The 19,288-nt window shown below is 43.7% G+C and overlaps 1 protein-coding gene across 1 annotated transcript in view; it reads right to left on the bottom strand.

Annotated features, from left to right (window-relative positions):
- The window catches only part of cog5 (component of oligomeric golgi complex 5), a 130,441-nt gene that overhangs the window by 102,587 nt on the left and 8,566 nt on the right, over positions 1–19,288 (bottom strand). The window contains exon 6 of the mRNA XM_083658754.1: positions 1,749–1,869. Within this exon, the coding sequence (XP_083514880.1) occupies positions 1,749–1,869 (121 nt within the window). The remainder of the gene's footprint in view (positions 1–1,748; positions 1,870–19,288) is intronic.

Raw genomic sequence — 19,288 nt, forward strand, 5'->3', positions numbered from 1 at the left:
CAGGAATCATTTCCATATTGTACCACCAACCCATGCCAGTTGACTAAGTGCATAGTATCTTAATAACTCAAAATATAAGGTGACTAAGAAGAATGGCAACTAGGGCTGTGAATCTTCACTGGCCTCACGATTTGATTTGATTACGATTCAGAGGGCTACGATTCGATTCGATAACGATTATCGATGCATCTCGATGCATCTCGATGCATCTTAAATCGATGCATCACTTTTTTTCCCGAATACATGATTTTTTTTCTCACTTTCTTTTTCTCACTGTGTGGCTACTTTTAAAATAAAAGTGCATTTAGAATTGCATTGTATTATGATCCATAATTAAAATAAACAACTGCATGTACTTCCATTATATTTGATTTGATTATATAATTATTATTATTATTATTTTTAATAATCGATTTTTGACATTTGTGAATCGATGCAGAATCGTGCAGGTCCGCATCGCGATGCATCTTATAATCGATTATTTTTGACACCCCTAATGGCAACCATATTACAGTTTCGGCAACCAAAAGCTGATGCCTAGCGACTGCGGAGTCGCAGGGCTGCATCGGGGAGATGAGAGAGAGAGAGTCTGTATGTGATGTCATCTTATTAAGATCGATTTAGGGTTTTAGGAATATTAGAAACATGTTTATTTTGGGGTGCACATTTTGCTCTTTGCTGTCCCTATTTTTTATATGCTAAAATGTGGTTGCCACTGAGGCAACCACAGGGCAATATTTTTTAAATGGTTGCCAAGGGCAACTGGACAGCCGTTAATGTCAAGCACTGGTATCGGATCGGTACTCGGTATCGGCCGATACTGGAGCCTCACATATCGGAATCGATATCGGAGGCGAAAAATGCGGATCGGAGCATCCCTAGAAAATATAGGGGATATATTGGACTGGACTTCTAGAACCACAGTGCAATCATATGGCTCCAAATACTTTAATTATGCACACACAAAAATACATAGTTTGTTAGAATGCTGAGGTGAGATCTATGGACATGAATGGAGTTCTGACTGAAAAAAACTCCATTGAGTAGATTATGACTGAATTATGACATTGGGGTTCATTCTGATTGAATGTTATGCTAATTGTTTTAGGTGAGTAATTGAGACAAATACTAAATTTAAAATTACTTCTTCTATCACTCCTCCCTTTCATTAGGAAATTAAATGTGTACTTTCTGTGCTGTAGTGCGATGACCTTGCAGTAAAATGTTAACATGCGGGTCTGCACACTATGTGGGCACAGATCATGCTCCAGTGGTTCTCCACTTTTCCCCCCAACATTTAGTGTGCAATGGTGCCAAAACAAACTACATTTAGTGTGCAATGGTGCCAAAACAAACTACATTTAGTGTGCAATGGTGCAAAAACAAACAACATTTAGTGTGCAACGGTGCAAAAACAAACCATTTTATGATGCTAAACATGAGCATACTGGATTCATAATCCTCCAAGGCTTCTTGAAGCTCTGGATAGTGTTCATTGCCGCGCCCTAGCAGCAACCTGGATGTAGCCTAAAGCTGACACATCTGCTGGTTTAAAAGGTCAACAGTCTTGTCGTCATAGAAGCTGCTGTCTGATCTTTAATTTGTTTATAAGAGGCTACAGACTCCAGCGTTAGCCTGCCGCGGCTCCAGCTATGTGTTCTGCAGCCATGCAAGATAACGTGCCAAACCGCTTACCCTGAGTCTACAAACCCCCAGAGAAAGACACCAATAAACCGTCAATTCCTTACCTAGTTCGTTGAGACTCTGAGCGGCCTTAGTGATCTCCCTGATGCCCCCCTGGAGCTGACCCTGCAGCCTCTTGCTCAGGTACAAGATACGAATGATCCTCCGCAGCAGGTCACAGGCCACCTGGGAGGGGAAGTAGGAAGCAAGGGTGGTGTGGTCAATAGGGAGACTGTCCTTCAACCTGTTGGGATGGTGATACTGACACCGGGGCAGAGGAACACACAGGAGTTGATCTCATGATTGAAAGATGTTTAATGATGCTAGCATCAATGAGATATATATGAATAGAGTCAGTGATGTTAAAGGCACTATGTGTAGGATTCTGCACTATTAAATATCACCAAACCATTACCTTGTATATGTTGAGGACTTACAGTGATTCATTTCTGTGTTTACAACTAAGCCACGCCCCCTCCCTGTGTTGTGATGGGCCACCAAACCTTCCTCCCAACATCCCGAAAGGGCGTGATCTGTTTACATAGAAATCCCTCCCTGGAGAGGCCGACCTAGTGAGCCCCTCCCATCCCACAGCCCAAAACAGAATTTTGCAGACAAAGATGGCGGACCCCTGATGCGGGCATTCCAGGCATTCCATTCTCTGATCCACCTAGAAACCGCATACTTTTAGCCAAATCGCCGCCGTAAAGAAAGATATCAGACCAGAGTCAACCTTGCCGGTCTGGCTTTCACTAGATGGAGAGCCCTACGAGCAGCTATATCTGGCCTGCAAAGTGACTCGGAGCTGGCGTGTTCTCCTGTACTTACACATGGTAAGTAACGTTATAGCTTTTGCATGTCCCATTTCAGTAACGTTACGCATGATAGCGAAATGTACAAGTTGTTATCGATATTGTGAATTTGTTCTGGGAATGTTGTAATCACTTGGCTAACTGTTGCTTTTCACGGCTATTCAAATGACTTTACACTGCTAGTGTGGCCTGTTGCTGGATTAGATTAGCTTGTCGTTCGTGTATAATTTATACACAGACATTCTGGTGACAAGTTGACATGCATGACATAACGTTACTTCCCATTACAAATTTCGCATGTATTTTCTGTTATAATTACGTCCAGTTTCTGTCACTATGACGCAGAACGGTATAGTAATGTGTAAACACTTAGAAACGCCATGGAGAAAAGCTAGCTTCGCTAATGTTAGCAGTTTGTTTTTCTATTCTGTCTCACTAACAACGTTACATTAGAAAATAGCTGTAATACCGTCCAAACAAATCAAGGCTTGGTAAAAGTATCTAATTCATGACAATGTGGAGGAACCCTGCCTTGATATCTAGCAGCTACAAAATAGATGATTCAAATGAATACTAAACACATTTCCATTTGTCTGATTTCCAGTCATCCAGAAGAGCTGACGATAGTCAAGATAGAAAACACGTGGACCCACGATTATGATATTTGAGATGGAGAAATGGTGCTTTTATAGCAAACCTGTATAATACATGTTCCATCATCTTTGATGTTTTGATGTTTGCTGTCTGCAATCTTCTGTACACCAATAAAGTTGATATGACTTAATCCATGTCTCTTGGCCACTATTCTCCATTGTAACATTAGATTTGCCTAAAGCTGAGTGTGTCTAGCTACAGTAGCCTACCAGTTTTTGTGTTTCTGTGTATATATAGCCTACTTTATATAATAGACAGTGTATGTGATGTTTCTCAGTACATTGATTTCACAACTTAATTTATCAGAAAAAATACTTTATTTGCAAAACTAAAATATGGGCTACACCAGAATGACGTGACCAGTTCCATCAGCTATGGGGTTCTTCAGGATGTCGACAAGATCTGCTATCGTCCTACAGCTGACCTTCCTCTCTGTGACCCTGCCTCCTCTTTGTCCCACTGGTGCTAGCCTGGGCTTCAGGCATACACCTTGGTTTGCCTGCCTATAAAAAACAGCAGTGATTCAAGCGTTTGGAATTACAACTCTAACAATGAGAAAATACTAGCGTTGCACTATGAATACATTTTGGCCATGTCTTGGTATTAGCAGACGAACAAAAACACAGGCTAAGCTACTCACTGTTGACAGACAGCTGTGGTTAGCTAGCGATGTCCCCAACATTGAATTGAAATCATCCTAATTTAGCTATGTCAAACAAGTTTTAGACAACGTTTTGCCTAACCGTACTTAGCAATAGGGCAGGCTATGCAAAAGGTTAGGTTACAATGTAACCTTTTCAAAATCCATGTAACCGTTACATGGATTTTGATCGGTTAGCAGATGATACAAATAACAGTCTTACCAAGTGGACTATTGTCAATATCCTAAAGTTTTATGACTATCATGTGAAATTTGTCATTACTCAAGCCAAATACATAGCCGAGATGCATTCGTGCTTGTTTTATGTACTTACGTCTGCAGTAGGTAGGCTATGCACAATTCTTTTTTTTTTTTCTCCGTTGCTTGGGAGGGAGGGAGGCGGGGGAACCAGGAAGTGCTCTGCGCTGGTGGGTGGGATCGAGATTGTTTGGGTAACACCCCTTTGTTTTGGTTTGAAATGGCGACATCTAGTGGACAAAAAAACCACACATAGTGCCTTTAATCTCTCCTTGCACTGAGAGAGTCCTGTGATCCATAGTGGTCAGTTGCGTAAATGACAGACAACACATCCACATGTCCACATGCATGATAGCTGACCTAGCCACTGATGCTCCAAGACAAATGGCCTTGTAGCAGGAGCATCAGGCATCCTGAGGCATAGGTCAACTGAACCGTTGTCACCTTGGATAATCCGATTGGTCCCAGACATTCATAATATATCTATTTTTACACGCTTGACCACTCAGTGAACTCTCAGCTGACCACCGTTGAAGTACCACATAAAATCCCACGGTCCCATTTAACATGGACATGTTAAAGTGCCCAGGTTCATTTAACATGGACATGTTAAAGTGCCCAGGTTCATTTAACATGGACATGTTAAAGTGCCCAGGTTCATTTAACATGGACATGTTAAAGTGCCCAGGTTCATTTAACATGGACATGTTAAAGTGCCCAGGTTCATGCCACCATTCGAAGGAACAGGACACCCTGCTGAAGTGTCCTTGAGCAAGACAGACACATTATTAAAGGGGCCCTATTATGCATTTCTTAATTTTGTATCATATATATGTTGTTACAATCTTGGATGGTCATATTAAACATGGGCTAAGCTTCAAATAAATATGTGAAAGTGTTTTAATGTTACCCCCATGAACCCCCCCTCCCGCCCATGAACTCTCGTAGACGAGATGACATTGATTTATGCCGATTTTGTGCGAGAACCATAGTTCTGGTGACGTCAGGCAGGACTTGTTACCCTGGCAGCAAAGCGTTGCCGCCGGCCGGCCGGCGCGCAACGCGCGCACGCCCTAGCCCCCACCCTCCCCTGTGTTGACATTGCTCCAGTACACTGCCGAGGACATGTACACTACCAACCGACAGTAGCGCTGCTAATTTCCACTCGTCTCGGCCGTATCTGCCTTTCACTTTATTTGTGTTTATCTGAGTATCTAGTAGTTCTTGATAGAAGTCCTGGTTAAAAGTTGTAGCGGTATTGGCCAGTCCATAGAGCCTTCACCCTGCCCCCCTCTCTTCCCTGTTCTGTGTTTCAGTAACCTAACCCTGCGTCACCACTCACCAGGCTCTCTCCAGCCTGGCTGTCTGGGACTAACACAACAGTAGTCTCATGGAATAACGGATTCCAGACCGCAAAAACAAGGAGACGACATGGAAGTGAGCCAGGATGTAGGACTGAAGTGGTAAGTTCTGAAAATATGTGTCTCATTCCAGCATCGGTCCAATGTGCTGCTAGGAAGCGCTAACGTTACTTACCGGCTGGGTAACGTTAGCACTTGCTATTATGTTAGCCTAGCAGCACAGCTGCCTTATAGACATATACCGATGAATGACGAAAGGCACACATTTTCAGAACTTGTAACGTTAGTCCAACTTGCTGACTTCTCCAAGTCCTCATTTTGGTTTGGTCCGTGTAGCCTTTGCTAGGAGAGGCACACTTATAGTCACAAGCATTTGGGAAGTTAGCTAACTACCTACATTAGCTAGTGTGAAGCTCCCCGGGCAGGGTGTAACATTATGGCGGCCGCGGTAATAGAATCCCTGCTCGGCCAGCCACCGAAGGAAATGTCCGGGTGCAGCCCGGGCCTACTGGAGCTGTAGATAGCTTGCTAGGGGGATGTTGATATATCAATTGATAGCTTGCTTTACGTCCAAGTCACGTTTTTCATCGATGGTCAAATTCGTTTTGACAATCCGTTGCTCGTTGATATAATTGTTTTACAACTACCAAATTTAGTAGCCAAAGCAGAGATTGCCTGTCTGTTTCTGTTATGCATGACTATCTATCTATCTATCTAGAATCTAGATAGATAGATAGATAGATAGATAGATAGATAGATAGATAGATAGATAGATAGATAGTCAGACAGACAGACAGACAGACAGACAGACAGTCTCGCTTCTACAGCACTAGCTCTCTGGGCAGAAGTTTGCAAACACAAAAGCTCCTCACGCTACCCTCCTGGAGTATTTCCCGGAGGGTGGGGGTTAGGGACAGGACCTAAAACAGAGCGTTTCAGACAGAGGATGAACTGAAGGGGGCAGTGAGAGCCAGTACAACATAAACAATGAGTTTTTTCAACTATGACTGATGCAATAAGTTACTCTAGTGGAGGCCAACAATAAAATAATAATACATTACATTAGCAAAATATGGGCCCTTTAAATGAACTTGAATGAGGCAACAAGGCTGATCAGAGAGCAGCAGTTAAGAAGGTTAGTTCATAACGGACAACTGATTTCCTTTCAAACCCAGACATGACAGAAAGCCTGAGTTGAAATGAAGTTTCAGAGATACCAAATGAATGGCCACAGGATGTACTCAAATTATTATTATTATACGGCAAGTTCTAGCCAGGCGATCTGACTGGTCAATAATGCTTGCTTGCCAATGCTTCCAGCCTTTGTTTGCAAGCTTGGCAACAGGATTATAGTGTTTTATGGTTGCCATGTCAACTTATATGGCAACCCTGGAGCTACTAGTGTTTTTTTATGTTTTACATGATGTGTGTACTCTAAGGAATAATATTCAGACAAAGCAGACTGTGGTCATGGGAACTTAAGTGCATTACTGTTGTACCCATATTAATCACAATAAAGAACACGAACTCGGGTATTATTGCTGCAATAAGGTACTGTAGCTTATGATTGATAAGATTGACCATTGGTGGTGAAACCCCAATGTGATTAGCTTCAGAGTTAACAGAGATAGAAAACAACACACAGCCAACCGACTACAAATGAAACCAAGAAGCAAAAGACAGAGAGAGAAGGTTGGGGTGAAATTAAAAGCGGGCCTCTTATAAAATTTGATGGAGACAGAGAGGGAACATGATCGAGAGGAAGAGACCACACAGACAGAGAACATGATCAAGAGGAAGAGACCACATAGACAGAGAGAGAACATGATCGAGAGGAAGAGACCACACAGACAGAGAGGGAACATGATCGAGAGGAAGAGACCACACAGACAGAGAGAGAACATGATCGAGAGGAAGAGACCACACAGAGAGAGAGAACATGATCGAGAGGAAGAGACCACACAGACAGAGAGGGAACATGATCGAGAGGAAGAGACCATACAGACAGAGAGAGAGAGAACATGATCGAGAGGAAGAGACCACACAGACAGAGAGGGAACATGATCAAGAGGAAGAGACCACACAGACAGAGAGGGAACATGATCAAGAGGAAGAGACCATACAGACAGAGAGAGAACATGATCGAGAGGAAGAGACCACACAGACAGAGAGAGAACATGATCGAGAGGAAGAGACCATACAGACAGACAGAGAGAGAACATGATCGAGAGGAAGAGACCACACAGACAGAGAGAGAACATGATCGAGAGGAAGAGACCATACAGACAGACAGAGAGAGAACATGATCGAGAGGAAGAGACCACACAGACAGAGAGAGAACATGATCAAGAGGAAGAGACCATACAGACAGAGAGAGAACATGATCGAGAGGAAGAGACCACACAGACAGAGAGAGAACATGATCGAGAGGAAGAGACCACACAGACAGACAGAGAGAGAACATGATCGAGAGGAAGAGACCACACAGACAGAGAGAGAACATGATCGAGAGGAAGAGACCACACAGACAGACAGAGAGAGAACATGATCGAGAGGAAGAGACCACACAGACAGAGAGAGAACATGATCGAGAGGAAGAGACCATACAGACAGACAGAGAGAGAACATGATCGAGAGGAAGAGACCACACAGACAGACAGAGAGAGAACATGATCGAGAGGAAGAGACCACACAGACAGAGAGAGAACATGATCGAGAGGAAGAGACCATACAGACAGAGAGAGAACATGATCGAGAGGAAGAGACCATACAGACAGAGAGGGAACATGATCGAGAGGAAGAGACCATACAGACAGAGAGAGAACATGATCGAGAGGAAGAGACCACACAGACAGAGAGAGAACATGATCGAGAGGAAGAGACCACACAGACAGACAGAGAGAGAACATGATCGAGAGGAAGAGACCACACAGACAGAGAGAGAACATGATCGAGAGGAAGAGACCACACAGACAGACAGAGAGAGAACATGATCGAGAGGAAGAGACCACACAGACAGAGAGAGAACATGATCGAGAGGAAGAGACCATACAGACAGAGAGGGAACATGATCAAGAGGAAGAGACCATACAGACAGAGAGAGAACATGATCGAGAGGAAGAGACCATACAGACAGAGAGGGAACATGATCGAGAGGAAGAGACCACACAGACAGAGAGAGAACATGATCGAGAGGAAGAGACCACACAGACAGAGAGAGAACATGATCGAGAGGAAGAGACCACACAGACAGAGAACATGATCGAGAGGAAGAGACCACACAGACAGAGAGGGAACATGATCGAGAGGAAGAGACCACACAGACAGAGAGAGAACATGATCGAGAGGAAGAGACCACACAGACAGAGAGGGAACATGATCGAGAGGAAGAGACCACACAGACAGACAGAGAGAGAACATGATCGAGAGGAAGAGACCATACAGACAGACAGAGAGAGAACATGATCGAGAGGAAGAGACCACACAGACAGAGAGAGAACATGATCGAGAGGAAGAGACCACACAGACAGACAGAGAGAGAACATGATCGAGAGGAAGAGACCACACAGACAGACAGAGAGAGAACATGATCGAGAGGAAGAGACCACACAGACAGAGAGAGAACATGATCGAGAGGAAGAGACCACACAGACAGAGAGAGAACATGATCGAGAGGAAGAGACCACACAGACAGAGAGAGAACATGATCGAGAGGAAGAGACCACACAGAGAGAGAACATGATCGAGAGGAAGAGACCACACAGACAGAGAGAGAACATGATCGAGAGGAAGAGACCACACAGAGAGAGAGAACATGATCGAGAGGAAGAGACCACACAGACAGAGAGAGAACATGATCGAGAGGAAGAGACCACACAGACAGAGAGAGAACATGATCGAGAGGAAGAGACCACACAGACAGAGAACATGATCGAGAGGAAGAGACCATACAGACAGACAGAGAACATGATCGAGAGGAAGAGACCACACAGACAGAGAGGGAACATGATCGAGAGGAAGAGACCACACAGACAGAGAGGGAACATGATCGAGAGGAAGAGACCACACAGACAGAGAGAGAACATGATCGAGAGGAAGAGACCACACAGACAGAGAGAGAACATGATCGAGAGGAAGAGACCACACAGACAGAGAACATGATCGAGAGGAAGAGACCACACAGACAGAGAACATGATCGAGAGGAAGAGACCACACAGACAGAGAGAGAACATGATCGAGAGGAAGAGACCACACAGACAGAGAACATGATCGAGAGGAAGAGACCACACAGACAGAGAACATGATCGAGAGGAAGAGACCACACAGACAGAGAGAGAACATGATCGAGAGGAAGAGACCACACAGACAGAGAGGGAACATGATCGAGAGGAAGAGACCACACAGACAGAGAGAGAACATGATCGAGAGGAAGAGACCACACAGACAGAGAGAGAACATGATCGAGAGGAAGAGACCACACAGACAGAGAACATGATCGAGAGGAAGAGACCACACAGACAGAGAGAGAACATGATCGAGAGGAAGAGACCACACAGACAGAGAGAGAACATGATCAAGAGGAAGAGACCACACAGACAGAGAACATGATCGAGAGGAAGAGACCACACAGACAGAGAGAGAACATGATCGAGAGGAAGAGACCACACAGAGAGAGAGAGAACATGATCGAGAGGAAGAGACCACACAGACAGACAGAGAGAGAACATGATCGAGAGGAAGAGACCACACAGACAGAGAACATGATCAAGAGGAAGAGACCACACAGAGAGAGAGAGAACATGATCGAGAGGAAGAGACCACACAGACAGACAGAGAGAGAACATGATCGAGAGGAAGAGACCACACAGACAGAGAGAGAACATGATCGAGAGGAAGAGACCACACAGACAGAGAGAGAACATGATCAAGAGGAAGAGACCACATAGACAGAGAGAGAACATGATCGAGAGGAAGAGACCACACAGACAGAGAGAGAACATGATCGAGAGGAAGAGACCATACAGACAGAGAGAGAACATGATCGAGAGGAAGAGACCACACAGACAGAGAGAGAACATGATCAAGAGGAAGAGACCACATAGACAGAGAGAGAACATGATCGAGAGGAAGAGACCACACAGACAGAGAGAGAACATGATCGAGAGGAAGAGACCATACAGACAGAGAGAGAACATGATCGAGAGGAAGAGACCACACAGACAGAGAGAGAACATGATCGAGAGGAAGAGACCACACAGACAGAGAGAGAACATGATCGAGAGGAAGAGACCACATAGACAGAGAGAGAACATGATCGAGAGGAAGAGACCACACAGACAGAGAGAGAACATGATCGAGAGGAAGAGACCACACAGACAGAGAGAGAACATGATCGAGAGGAAGAGACCATACAGACAGAGAGAGAACATGATCGAGAGGAAGAGACCACACAGCACAGTTTCAGTGCCTGAAGGACAGAAAGAGGTCACTGTAATATTAGGGGCCTGGAGGAGGGTGCAGCCGTGAGCTGGAGGCCTGTCCTGCCCCCCCCCGGTCATACTGTGTGTGTGTGTGTGTGTGTGTGTGTGTGTGTGTGTGTGTGGGTGTGTGTGTGTGTGTGTGCGTGCGTGCGTGTGTGCAGATATCTCTGGAACTTGTGTTTCCATGCTTTATCTGTGTAGGACTGGGTGTATGATTGGTGACACCCTGGTAAACCATCTTATGTATGCGGATGATCTGGCAATCTTTTCCCCCAGCAGTGCTGGGTTCCAACAGTTATTAAATATATGTTCTGCTTATGGTGTCGAATTTGACGTTAAATACAATGCTAAAAAGAGTGTTGTCATGATCTGTACAACAAAGGGAGACAGGGATCTCACTTTTCCTGCTTTTTATTTGTCAGAGAATGTTCTGTCTGTTTGTGATAAAACAAAATATCTGGGTCACTTCATCACTGACCAAATGTCTGATGATGAGGACATGTATAGACAGCGGCGTGTGCTATATGGGCAGGCTAACATGCTGGTCAGGAAATTTCATTCATGTTCTGATGATGTAAAGATGAACCTTTTCAGAGCCTACTGTACCCCCATTTATACTGCCCCCCTGTGGGTGAACTTCAAAAAAGCGAGCCTACATAAGCTTCAGGTTGCATATAACGATTGTATGCGGATTTTGATGAAAAAACCTAGGTGGAGTAGTGCAAGTGACCTGTTTTGTAAGGCAGGAGTCTACACTTTTCAGGCCCTCCTTAGAAACCTAATGTACAAATTTATCGGCAGACTAAATGTGTCCCAGAATGCCATCATAGTACTGCTAACCAACCAACCCTGTTTTTAGTGCTGTGAGATACAACTCACAAATGGGGTCCTATTGGTATAGGTGCATTCTATAGACGAGTTTCCTGGGCCGTTCCAGTTCATTTCCGCATTCAGGCTTAGTGTGCTTTGTTCTTCCGGCGGCAAAGAGAGCGGACAGCTATGTTTAGGGTCCGCCATGCATGACGTATTTGTAGTTATCCAATAGCGGGCTTGGAAAAGTATCACGTGGTTCATGTTGCTCTAGTAGTTCCTGCTTACTGTCAAATCCAAATACCACCACAACATCACTAGCTGTTAACTTTTTGGAATGATTTTCAGTGGCACTTTACTATGATTTGCATTCATTTATATAATATTATCTTAGCCAGCAATTCGGTGTTAAGACGTGACGTCAGTCGTGAAAGTTCGGCAGCTTCTGGTGGCAAGTGGGGCACGCCAGCCAGCGTTCACTAAGATGTCTTTTCAACATAATCTGAGTCCAAATAAAATACTAATTTATGGTAAGTTCTTTGGTAAATTTGCTCTTACCACTAACGTTACCCCTTTCAAAGTCTGTTTATTTTATTAGCAACTTTTGTGAGCTAGTCAATGCAGTACTACGCTAGTAGTTTATGAGCAACACTAACGTAATATCACTGATCAGTCTGTATGCTTCCCTTGGTCTGTCACTTGGACTAAAACGCTAGCTAAGTGATTAACTATATTAGAAATACCAACATAATAAACAGCAGCCAGCATATTTAACTAACGTTACAGTCAGGGGTGTAATGGTTGGTAAATGAGGTGGGTAAACTATCAACCTCATTTAAAAAATGTGGCTTACCTCCACTACAGTATATTTTAGTAGTCTGCTCACTAGTCTAATCTAGAGTAACGTTACATTTGTATTAATAACACATGTAAAATTAACCAATGTGACTTACTTATAGATTTTTGGGCAGGCAGCAACATTGGTTGATATTTTATATTGATTTGTTGGACAGGTTTGAAAATCTGACATGCTGCAAAACCAGGCTGACATGGCTCACTGTTGTCTCCAAGAATACCTTCAATGACAGGATGACCTGATGCATCTGTAGCCGCCTTGTTTCTGCTATCATGATGTAGCCTACTGTCTGGGTCTTCAAATGTAATTAGAACCTCAGTTTAAATATAAAATCACTTCTTTGCTTAATTGTCATAGTTTATACATCTGCACGGTCAACCAAGGAGCAGGCAAAAGTGGCTTTGCATGTTTTGTAGTGTGTTCTAAGTTGTAAACAAAATAAACACAGACTGCACACTCATAACTCCTATGCAATCTTTTTATTTTAACTTCTATAGATCAGTATTTCAACAAATCTGAAGGTTTGAGCCGTGAAAATAAATGAACTGAGACCAGCAAATGTCAATCTCTTTAAATGAATTGTGTATGATTTCTTTTGCAGGAACACTGAATATATCAGATGGTATTACAGTTCATGCAAAACATCTCAACCAAAGACAGAACACATCAGCCAGTAGAGTTCACTTTTTGCTTAATCCAAGATTCAGAACAACTCTGCAAAATTAAAACAATGACAGAGCTTTAAAGACATTGGAATATCTATCAAGATGGCTGATGTCAGACAATCTATAATCGAACAGCCTGGAAATATATTTGGCAGATAACAGACAACAGCATAGTCACTTCTGGTAAGAGTGACCTGGTACAGTAAGCTGGTCACTGAAGACACATCAAAACCTCTTGATAGCAGCTATGTTCGATGATGCAAATAATGAAACGGTGTTAAATACTTTGTGTCACCAAATCAGGTTTAATGATCATTATAAGAGACATTACTTATGCCAGCCTGTGGACCAAGATACTTGATATCTGAACGTCTATCAACCTAGATCAGGGGTGGGATTTTTTCTTCTTCCAGAGGGCCATACTAACTTACATATTTTATTTTATTTTTATTTTATTTTATTTTACCTTTATTTATACAGGGAGAGTCCCTTGAGAGCAAGCTCTCATTTACAAGGGAGCCCTGGTGTACAAAGAACATATACAGCAGTTACAAAATTACAGGTTAACACAACAGACAATAACAAGCATCAAGAGCATAATTAAATAATTTCAAAGAAAACATGAACACACCCTGCGAGGCATGCTTTCTAAAAGTGCTTTAAAAGAAGCAAGCGGGATCAAATTATCTATTTTTAAGTTTTCCTGGAGCACATTCCATCTGTTGGGGGCGAACCAAGAAAAAGCGGTCTTTCCTTGTTCGGTTCGCACCCGTGGGACAGACAGTCTGATATAGGACTATAAGTAAGCGAAGTGCAACACATTGGACTGATAAAAACTCAATTACGAGACAATTTTTTATTGTTAATACTAACTTCTAGACAACAATTCTGATGATTTCTTGTCATCAGAAGTTTTGGTGCAGTGATCCATGAATCTAACTGACTTCATATTCAGGGATGCAAAGTCATGGAGAGTGAAAAAGGTGAGATACCAGGGCAGAAATCAAACGACTCAGAAATCATCCTATTTTGGGATGAAAAGTTGGCTGTCACTTTACCCTAAGCTGTCACCTAAAGGTGAGTTTGCAGCCTGCATATTGTGACTAGCTTTTCTGATGTTAGGTAGTAAAGATGTGAAGGTTTAGTATCAACCTAAAAGCTAACATCATCTCCCCACTGTCAGGGGGGGAGGGCGCTCGTATCCCAGCCACAGTTCAGGGTATGGATTCTCTTTGGTAGGCTTTTTGTCCACGAAGTGATGAGAACAAACAAATACGGCTTTCGGTGGTTTCTTCAAATTCAACGCCTTCAGCCACATCCGTGAAGCCAAATCTGCAGTTGGTTTTCGGTAGAAGGAAAACAGAGCAGTGCAGGGACATTGCCGTTTTGTGGCGGGCCAATGAACAAAACACTCTATCCAACCACTCGTTCAGGCGTTTCCATGTATTGTGACAGCCACGCACCGCACAATGTGTTCCGGAACCCATAATAACTTTAACTAATGTTAGCGTGACTAACGTTGACTTTATAAAATGCTCGCTAGGCTAGGCTAAGATTTCGGCTCTACCTCTGTGCTTCCTGATGTGATGCTGCCTGAACTGGAAGACGAGTGCAACAATAGCAAGTATGGCGCCGCCCTAGGGCAAGGTGAGGAAACTCGTCTATAGATCTTAATTCTTTCTTGTGTGTTTTATTTTTCTTAAGTGTTGTTCATGTAAGTGTTTTTCTATGGACCTTGTGTCTGATAATAAAAGTTGATTGATTGATCGATATCTAAGGTGGACAGAGAGGAGGTTATTATGTTTCTGACGGGGGGGGGGACGGGGGACGGGACCAACGCGGACCTTGGATTCCCCATTCCCCTAGCAGTGTGGAGCATATAGTGACTGATCAGCAGCTGTTTGAGTCATAGCCAGCTCATGCTACAGAAACAAGACTGAGAAGGATCTCTCTCTCTCTCACACACACACACACACACTCACACACGCACGCACGCACGCAAACACACACACACACACACACACAGTAACACACACACACACACGCACGCACGCATGCAAACACACACACACACACACACATACACACACACACACACACACACCTGAGCAACAGTCACAGAGCGACAGACCTCAGAATCACACTGACCTTTTTACAGCCTGTATTTCATCAATATTTAATGACTCTTCCCCTCGGCTGCAAACCAGTGTTCCCACTAAGCTGCACGTGCACGGCAGCTTGGAGCTCCACGCAAACAATGAACGTCCTGCCTGCACATAGCATAGGCAGATTCTGAACCTCTCTCCTACACACCGTCTATTGCTCTGTGGGTTGTTGAATTGCTCCACGCAAAAGACTTTCTGCTTTTTCTTATGTAATAATCTGAGAAATAAATTCACTGAGCGTGGCAAAACGATGAAAATCCACATTATTCAAATGGACACAAGGCATTTTGTTTTATTTTTACTATTTTTCACATTTTAGAGTAATAGCAAAGACATTAACACTATGAAATACTAGGCTCTTTCACACCGGCCTTGAAAGCCGGAAAATGCACGGAAAATAGGATTCGCGCCTCCGATGTGAAAGTCGTGAACGCGCGTTGGTGGATAATTGTTTTACGCCTTTTGTCTCGCCACGGTAGGTAGTCACAGCGCCTGTGCACAGCTGCACCTTGTTGGCTGGCATACATCAGCGATGTTTGGTTGTTGAATGAATTACACAAGGTGACACCATATCAATCTGCTTAGTCAGTGAATTTACTTCTATGAAATGTGTTGTATAAATAAAGTTGGCTTTCCTTGAATGCAATTCATGCAACTAGGGCTGCAACTAACGATTATTTTGATAATCGATTAATCGGGGAATTATTTGTTCGATTAATCGATTAATCGGATATATTGAAATCGCTCAGAAATGCTCGATTTAACCCTTTGATGCATACAATTCCAACATTACGATGATTCTAGTAGTCCCTGCAACATAAGTCTGCATCAAAACATTCTTGTTTATACTGTATTCATTAGTGGTTTATATTGGAACACTTCAAACTTGCATACAAAAAGGGGGAAACCACAACCAAGTTAAATTGTAGAAAACTGTTTTTATTTACTCAAGAACATGAACACTTCACCAACACCACTTCACTTCCTCTCTCCTTCACTGCCTACTTCCTTTAGCCCTTCACCACTTCACTTCCTCTCTCCTTCACTGCCTACTTCCTTTAGCCCTTCACCACTTCACTTCCTCTCTCCTTCACTGCCTACTTCCTTTAGCCCTTCACCACTTCACTTCCTCTCTCCTTCACTGCCTACTTCCTTTAGCCCTTCACCACTTCACTTCCTCTCTCCTTCACTGCCTACTTCCTTTAGCCCTTCACCACTTCACTTCCTCTCTCCTTCACTGCCTACTTCCTTTAGCCCTTCACCACTTCACTTCCTCTCTCCTTCACTGCCTACTTCCTTTAGCCCTTCACCACTTCACTTCCTCTCTCCTTCACTGCCTAATTCCTTTAGCCCTTCACCACTTCACCTCCTCTCTCCTTCACTGCCTACTTCCTTTAGCCCTTCACCACTTCACTTCCTCTCTCCTTCACTGCCTACTTCCTTTAGCCCTTCACCACTTCACCTCCCTCCAGATATCTTCATATATAAATAAATAAAGTGCTTTAACGGACCTGAGCTGTCTTAACAATAATAACTTGTAAATTACAAACATAAAATAAAAATCACTTCGCTTTAGCTTTAACAACAGGCCATGGACTAACACAAAAAAACAAATTTATGCTATACAACATGTGCAAATTAAAAGATGTAAACTTGTTTTCTTTTCATAAAGTGCACAAAAAGAGGTATTTTTTTACGCTGCTTGAACGGACCTGAGTTCTCTAAACAATAATAAATCAGCAGGATTTGCTACAAACAGCTTTAACAACAGGCCATGAACCATAAAGGTAAATTGTTTCTGCAGTAAGTTACACTTTATCATACACATTACACTCTTTCACCCGCTCTCTCTCTCTCACTCACTCACTCTCACTCTCACTCACAGTGACAGCCTGAGCCTTTCCTTTCAGGAACTTTGCATTGCAATGCAAAAATGTTAGCATGTCCACATGCTCCGGGCTAAGGCTAGCTCTCTTCTTGGAAGCTATGTTGCCTGCTGCAGAGAACAGCCGCTCAGATGGTGTTGAGGTGCTGGGGATGCATAAGTAGGACTTTGCCAGCCTGGCCAAGATGGGATATCTGTCCTTGTTGGCCTTCCACCACTGCAATGGACTTTCTTCCTTGGCAATGTTCTTCTCTGCAAAGTATGCGAGGACTTCATTCCTCACGTTGCTCTGCTGCTCCTCTGGGCTGCTGCTGCTGGCGGCTCTCGGGCAGTCTGGCTTACTGTAAAAACGGGCTCGTTCGTTTCTTGAGGTGTCGGCTGAGAGCTTTGAAGAAGCTTTTGCGATTCTGGTCTTATTTATGCGCAAAGGTACTCGAGTGTGTGTGTGTGCGCGCGCGCGTGTGTGTGTGTGTGTGTGTGTGTGTGTGTGTGTGTGTGTGAAATCGAAAGAGTTTTCGCCCAGCTATTTCCTTGAAAATTAGAATGGCTTTCTCCAGTTTTTTGCTCGGCTTTGTCTCTGTCTGGAGAGAACTGTCGCCACTTAGTGGTCGGTAAAATAGATTATACACATTCTCTTCCTCCAATAGTGGTATAGAAGACGTAAAAGGGGTTGATTGATGTCCCACCGTCAAAAAAAAAAATGTTTATGTAAGACGAGATATCTCGTCTTTGGCACTCAACGGTTGGATTATGTAAGACGAGATATCTCGTCCTTGGCACTCAACGTGTTAAGATGCGCGCACACACACACACACACACACACCAATGAACAAGGGACAACAACCCGACAACAACAACAGCTCTACCACTAACGTTAGCAAGCTAACGTAACGTTAACTAGCCGGTCGGCTTAACACACCATGCTTGTCGACCTAAGTGCGGGCGCATCAGCTGTTAACGTTAGATAAACGAAACAAACTATCTGAGTTTACATACCACGTCTGCTCTACCAGACTAACACTAACGTTAGCAAGCTAACGTTAACGACCCGGTCGGCTAACGTTAACATTGACCTGGATGCGGGTGCAATGCGCATCGACTGTTAACGTTAGATAAACAAAACAAACTATCTGCTGTGAGACAAACATTTCCACTTCAAACAACTACACATGGGTCTAATAATGTAACATTAGTTTACATGCATATCGAGTTTGTAGTAACTAGGGCTGGGACGGATCACGGATAATCCGTGACCCGTACGGATCAGCCCCCACGGTTCGGCACACGGTTCGGAACGTCGTGGTCCGCGGAACCCCCCCCCCCCCCATTATTGTGTGTTCACGTGAACAGCGCATGTTCAGTATATGGTTAATTTGATCCCATTTATACTATAGGCAGGCTACTCTAGTCTACATTAACAAATCAATCGGATTATTGTGTGTTCACGTGAACAGCGCATGTTCAGTGTATGGTTAATTTGATCCCACTTATAGGCTACGTTAACAAATCAATCCGCATTGCAAAAGCCAGCAGGAAAAAACACAGCAGCAGTGAGCGTTTGAACGTTTAACGTCGATTTCAGATGTTGAGGACGGATTGACATTACGTGGGTTATTATATTATGTAACACGTTAGTGCAGTATAACTTTTTCGTTGCATTTAACGTTAGTGTATGAGAACGCCTGCAGCGCAGCCAGACACAGACAGGCAGCATCATGGCGAGCGCAAGTACGAGCCGACAAGCAGAAGAATTGGAAAAGCCTCCCGCATCATTTAAATCGGCTGTATGGGAGCATTTTGGCTTCCCTGTCAAATATGATGATGACGGGAGACGAGTGGTGGACAGAACCGCTACGGTATGTCGGCATTGTGGCATGAGAAAGCCATATGAACACGGAAATACATCCAGCATGGCCACGCATGTGAAGCGACATCACCCAGGTATACAGACGGCAGCCCAGCCCAAGAAAGAACAACATCGTCTCGATTTCAAGCAACGCTTAGCTGCAGACTCAGAC

The sequence above is a fragment of the Poromitra crassiceps genome (assembly GCF_964638095.1).
Source record: "Poromitra crassiceps genome assembly, chromosome: 2".
NCBI classification, from domain to species: Eukaryota; Metazoa; Chordata; class Actinopteri; order Beryciformes; family Melamphaidae; genus Poromitra; species Poromitra crassiceps.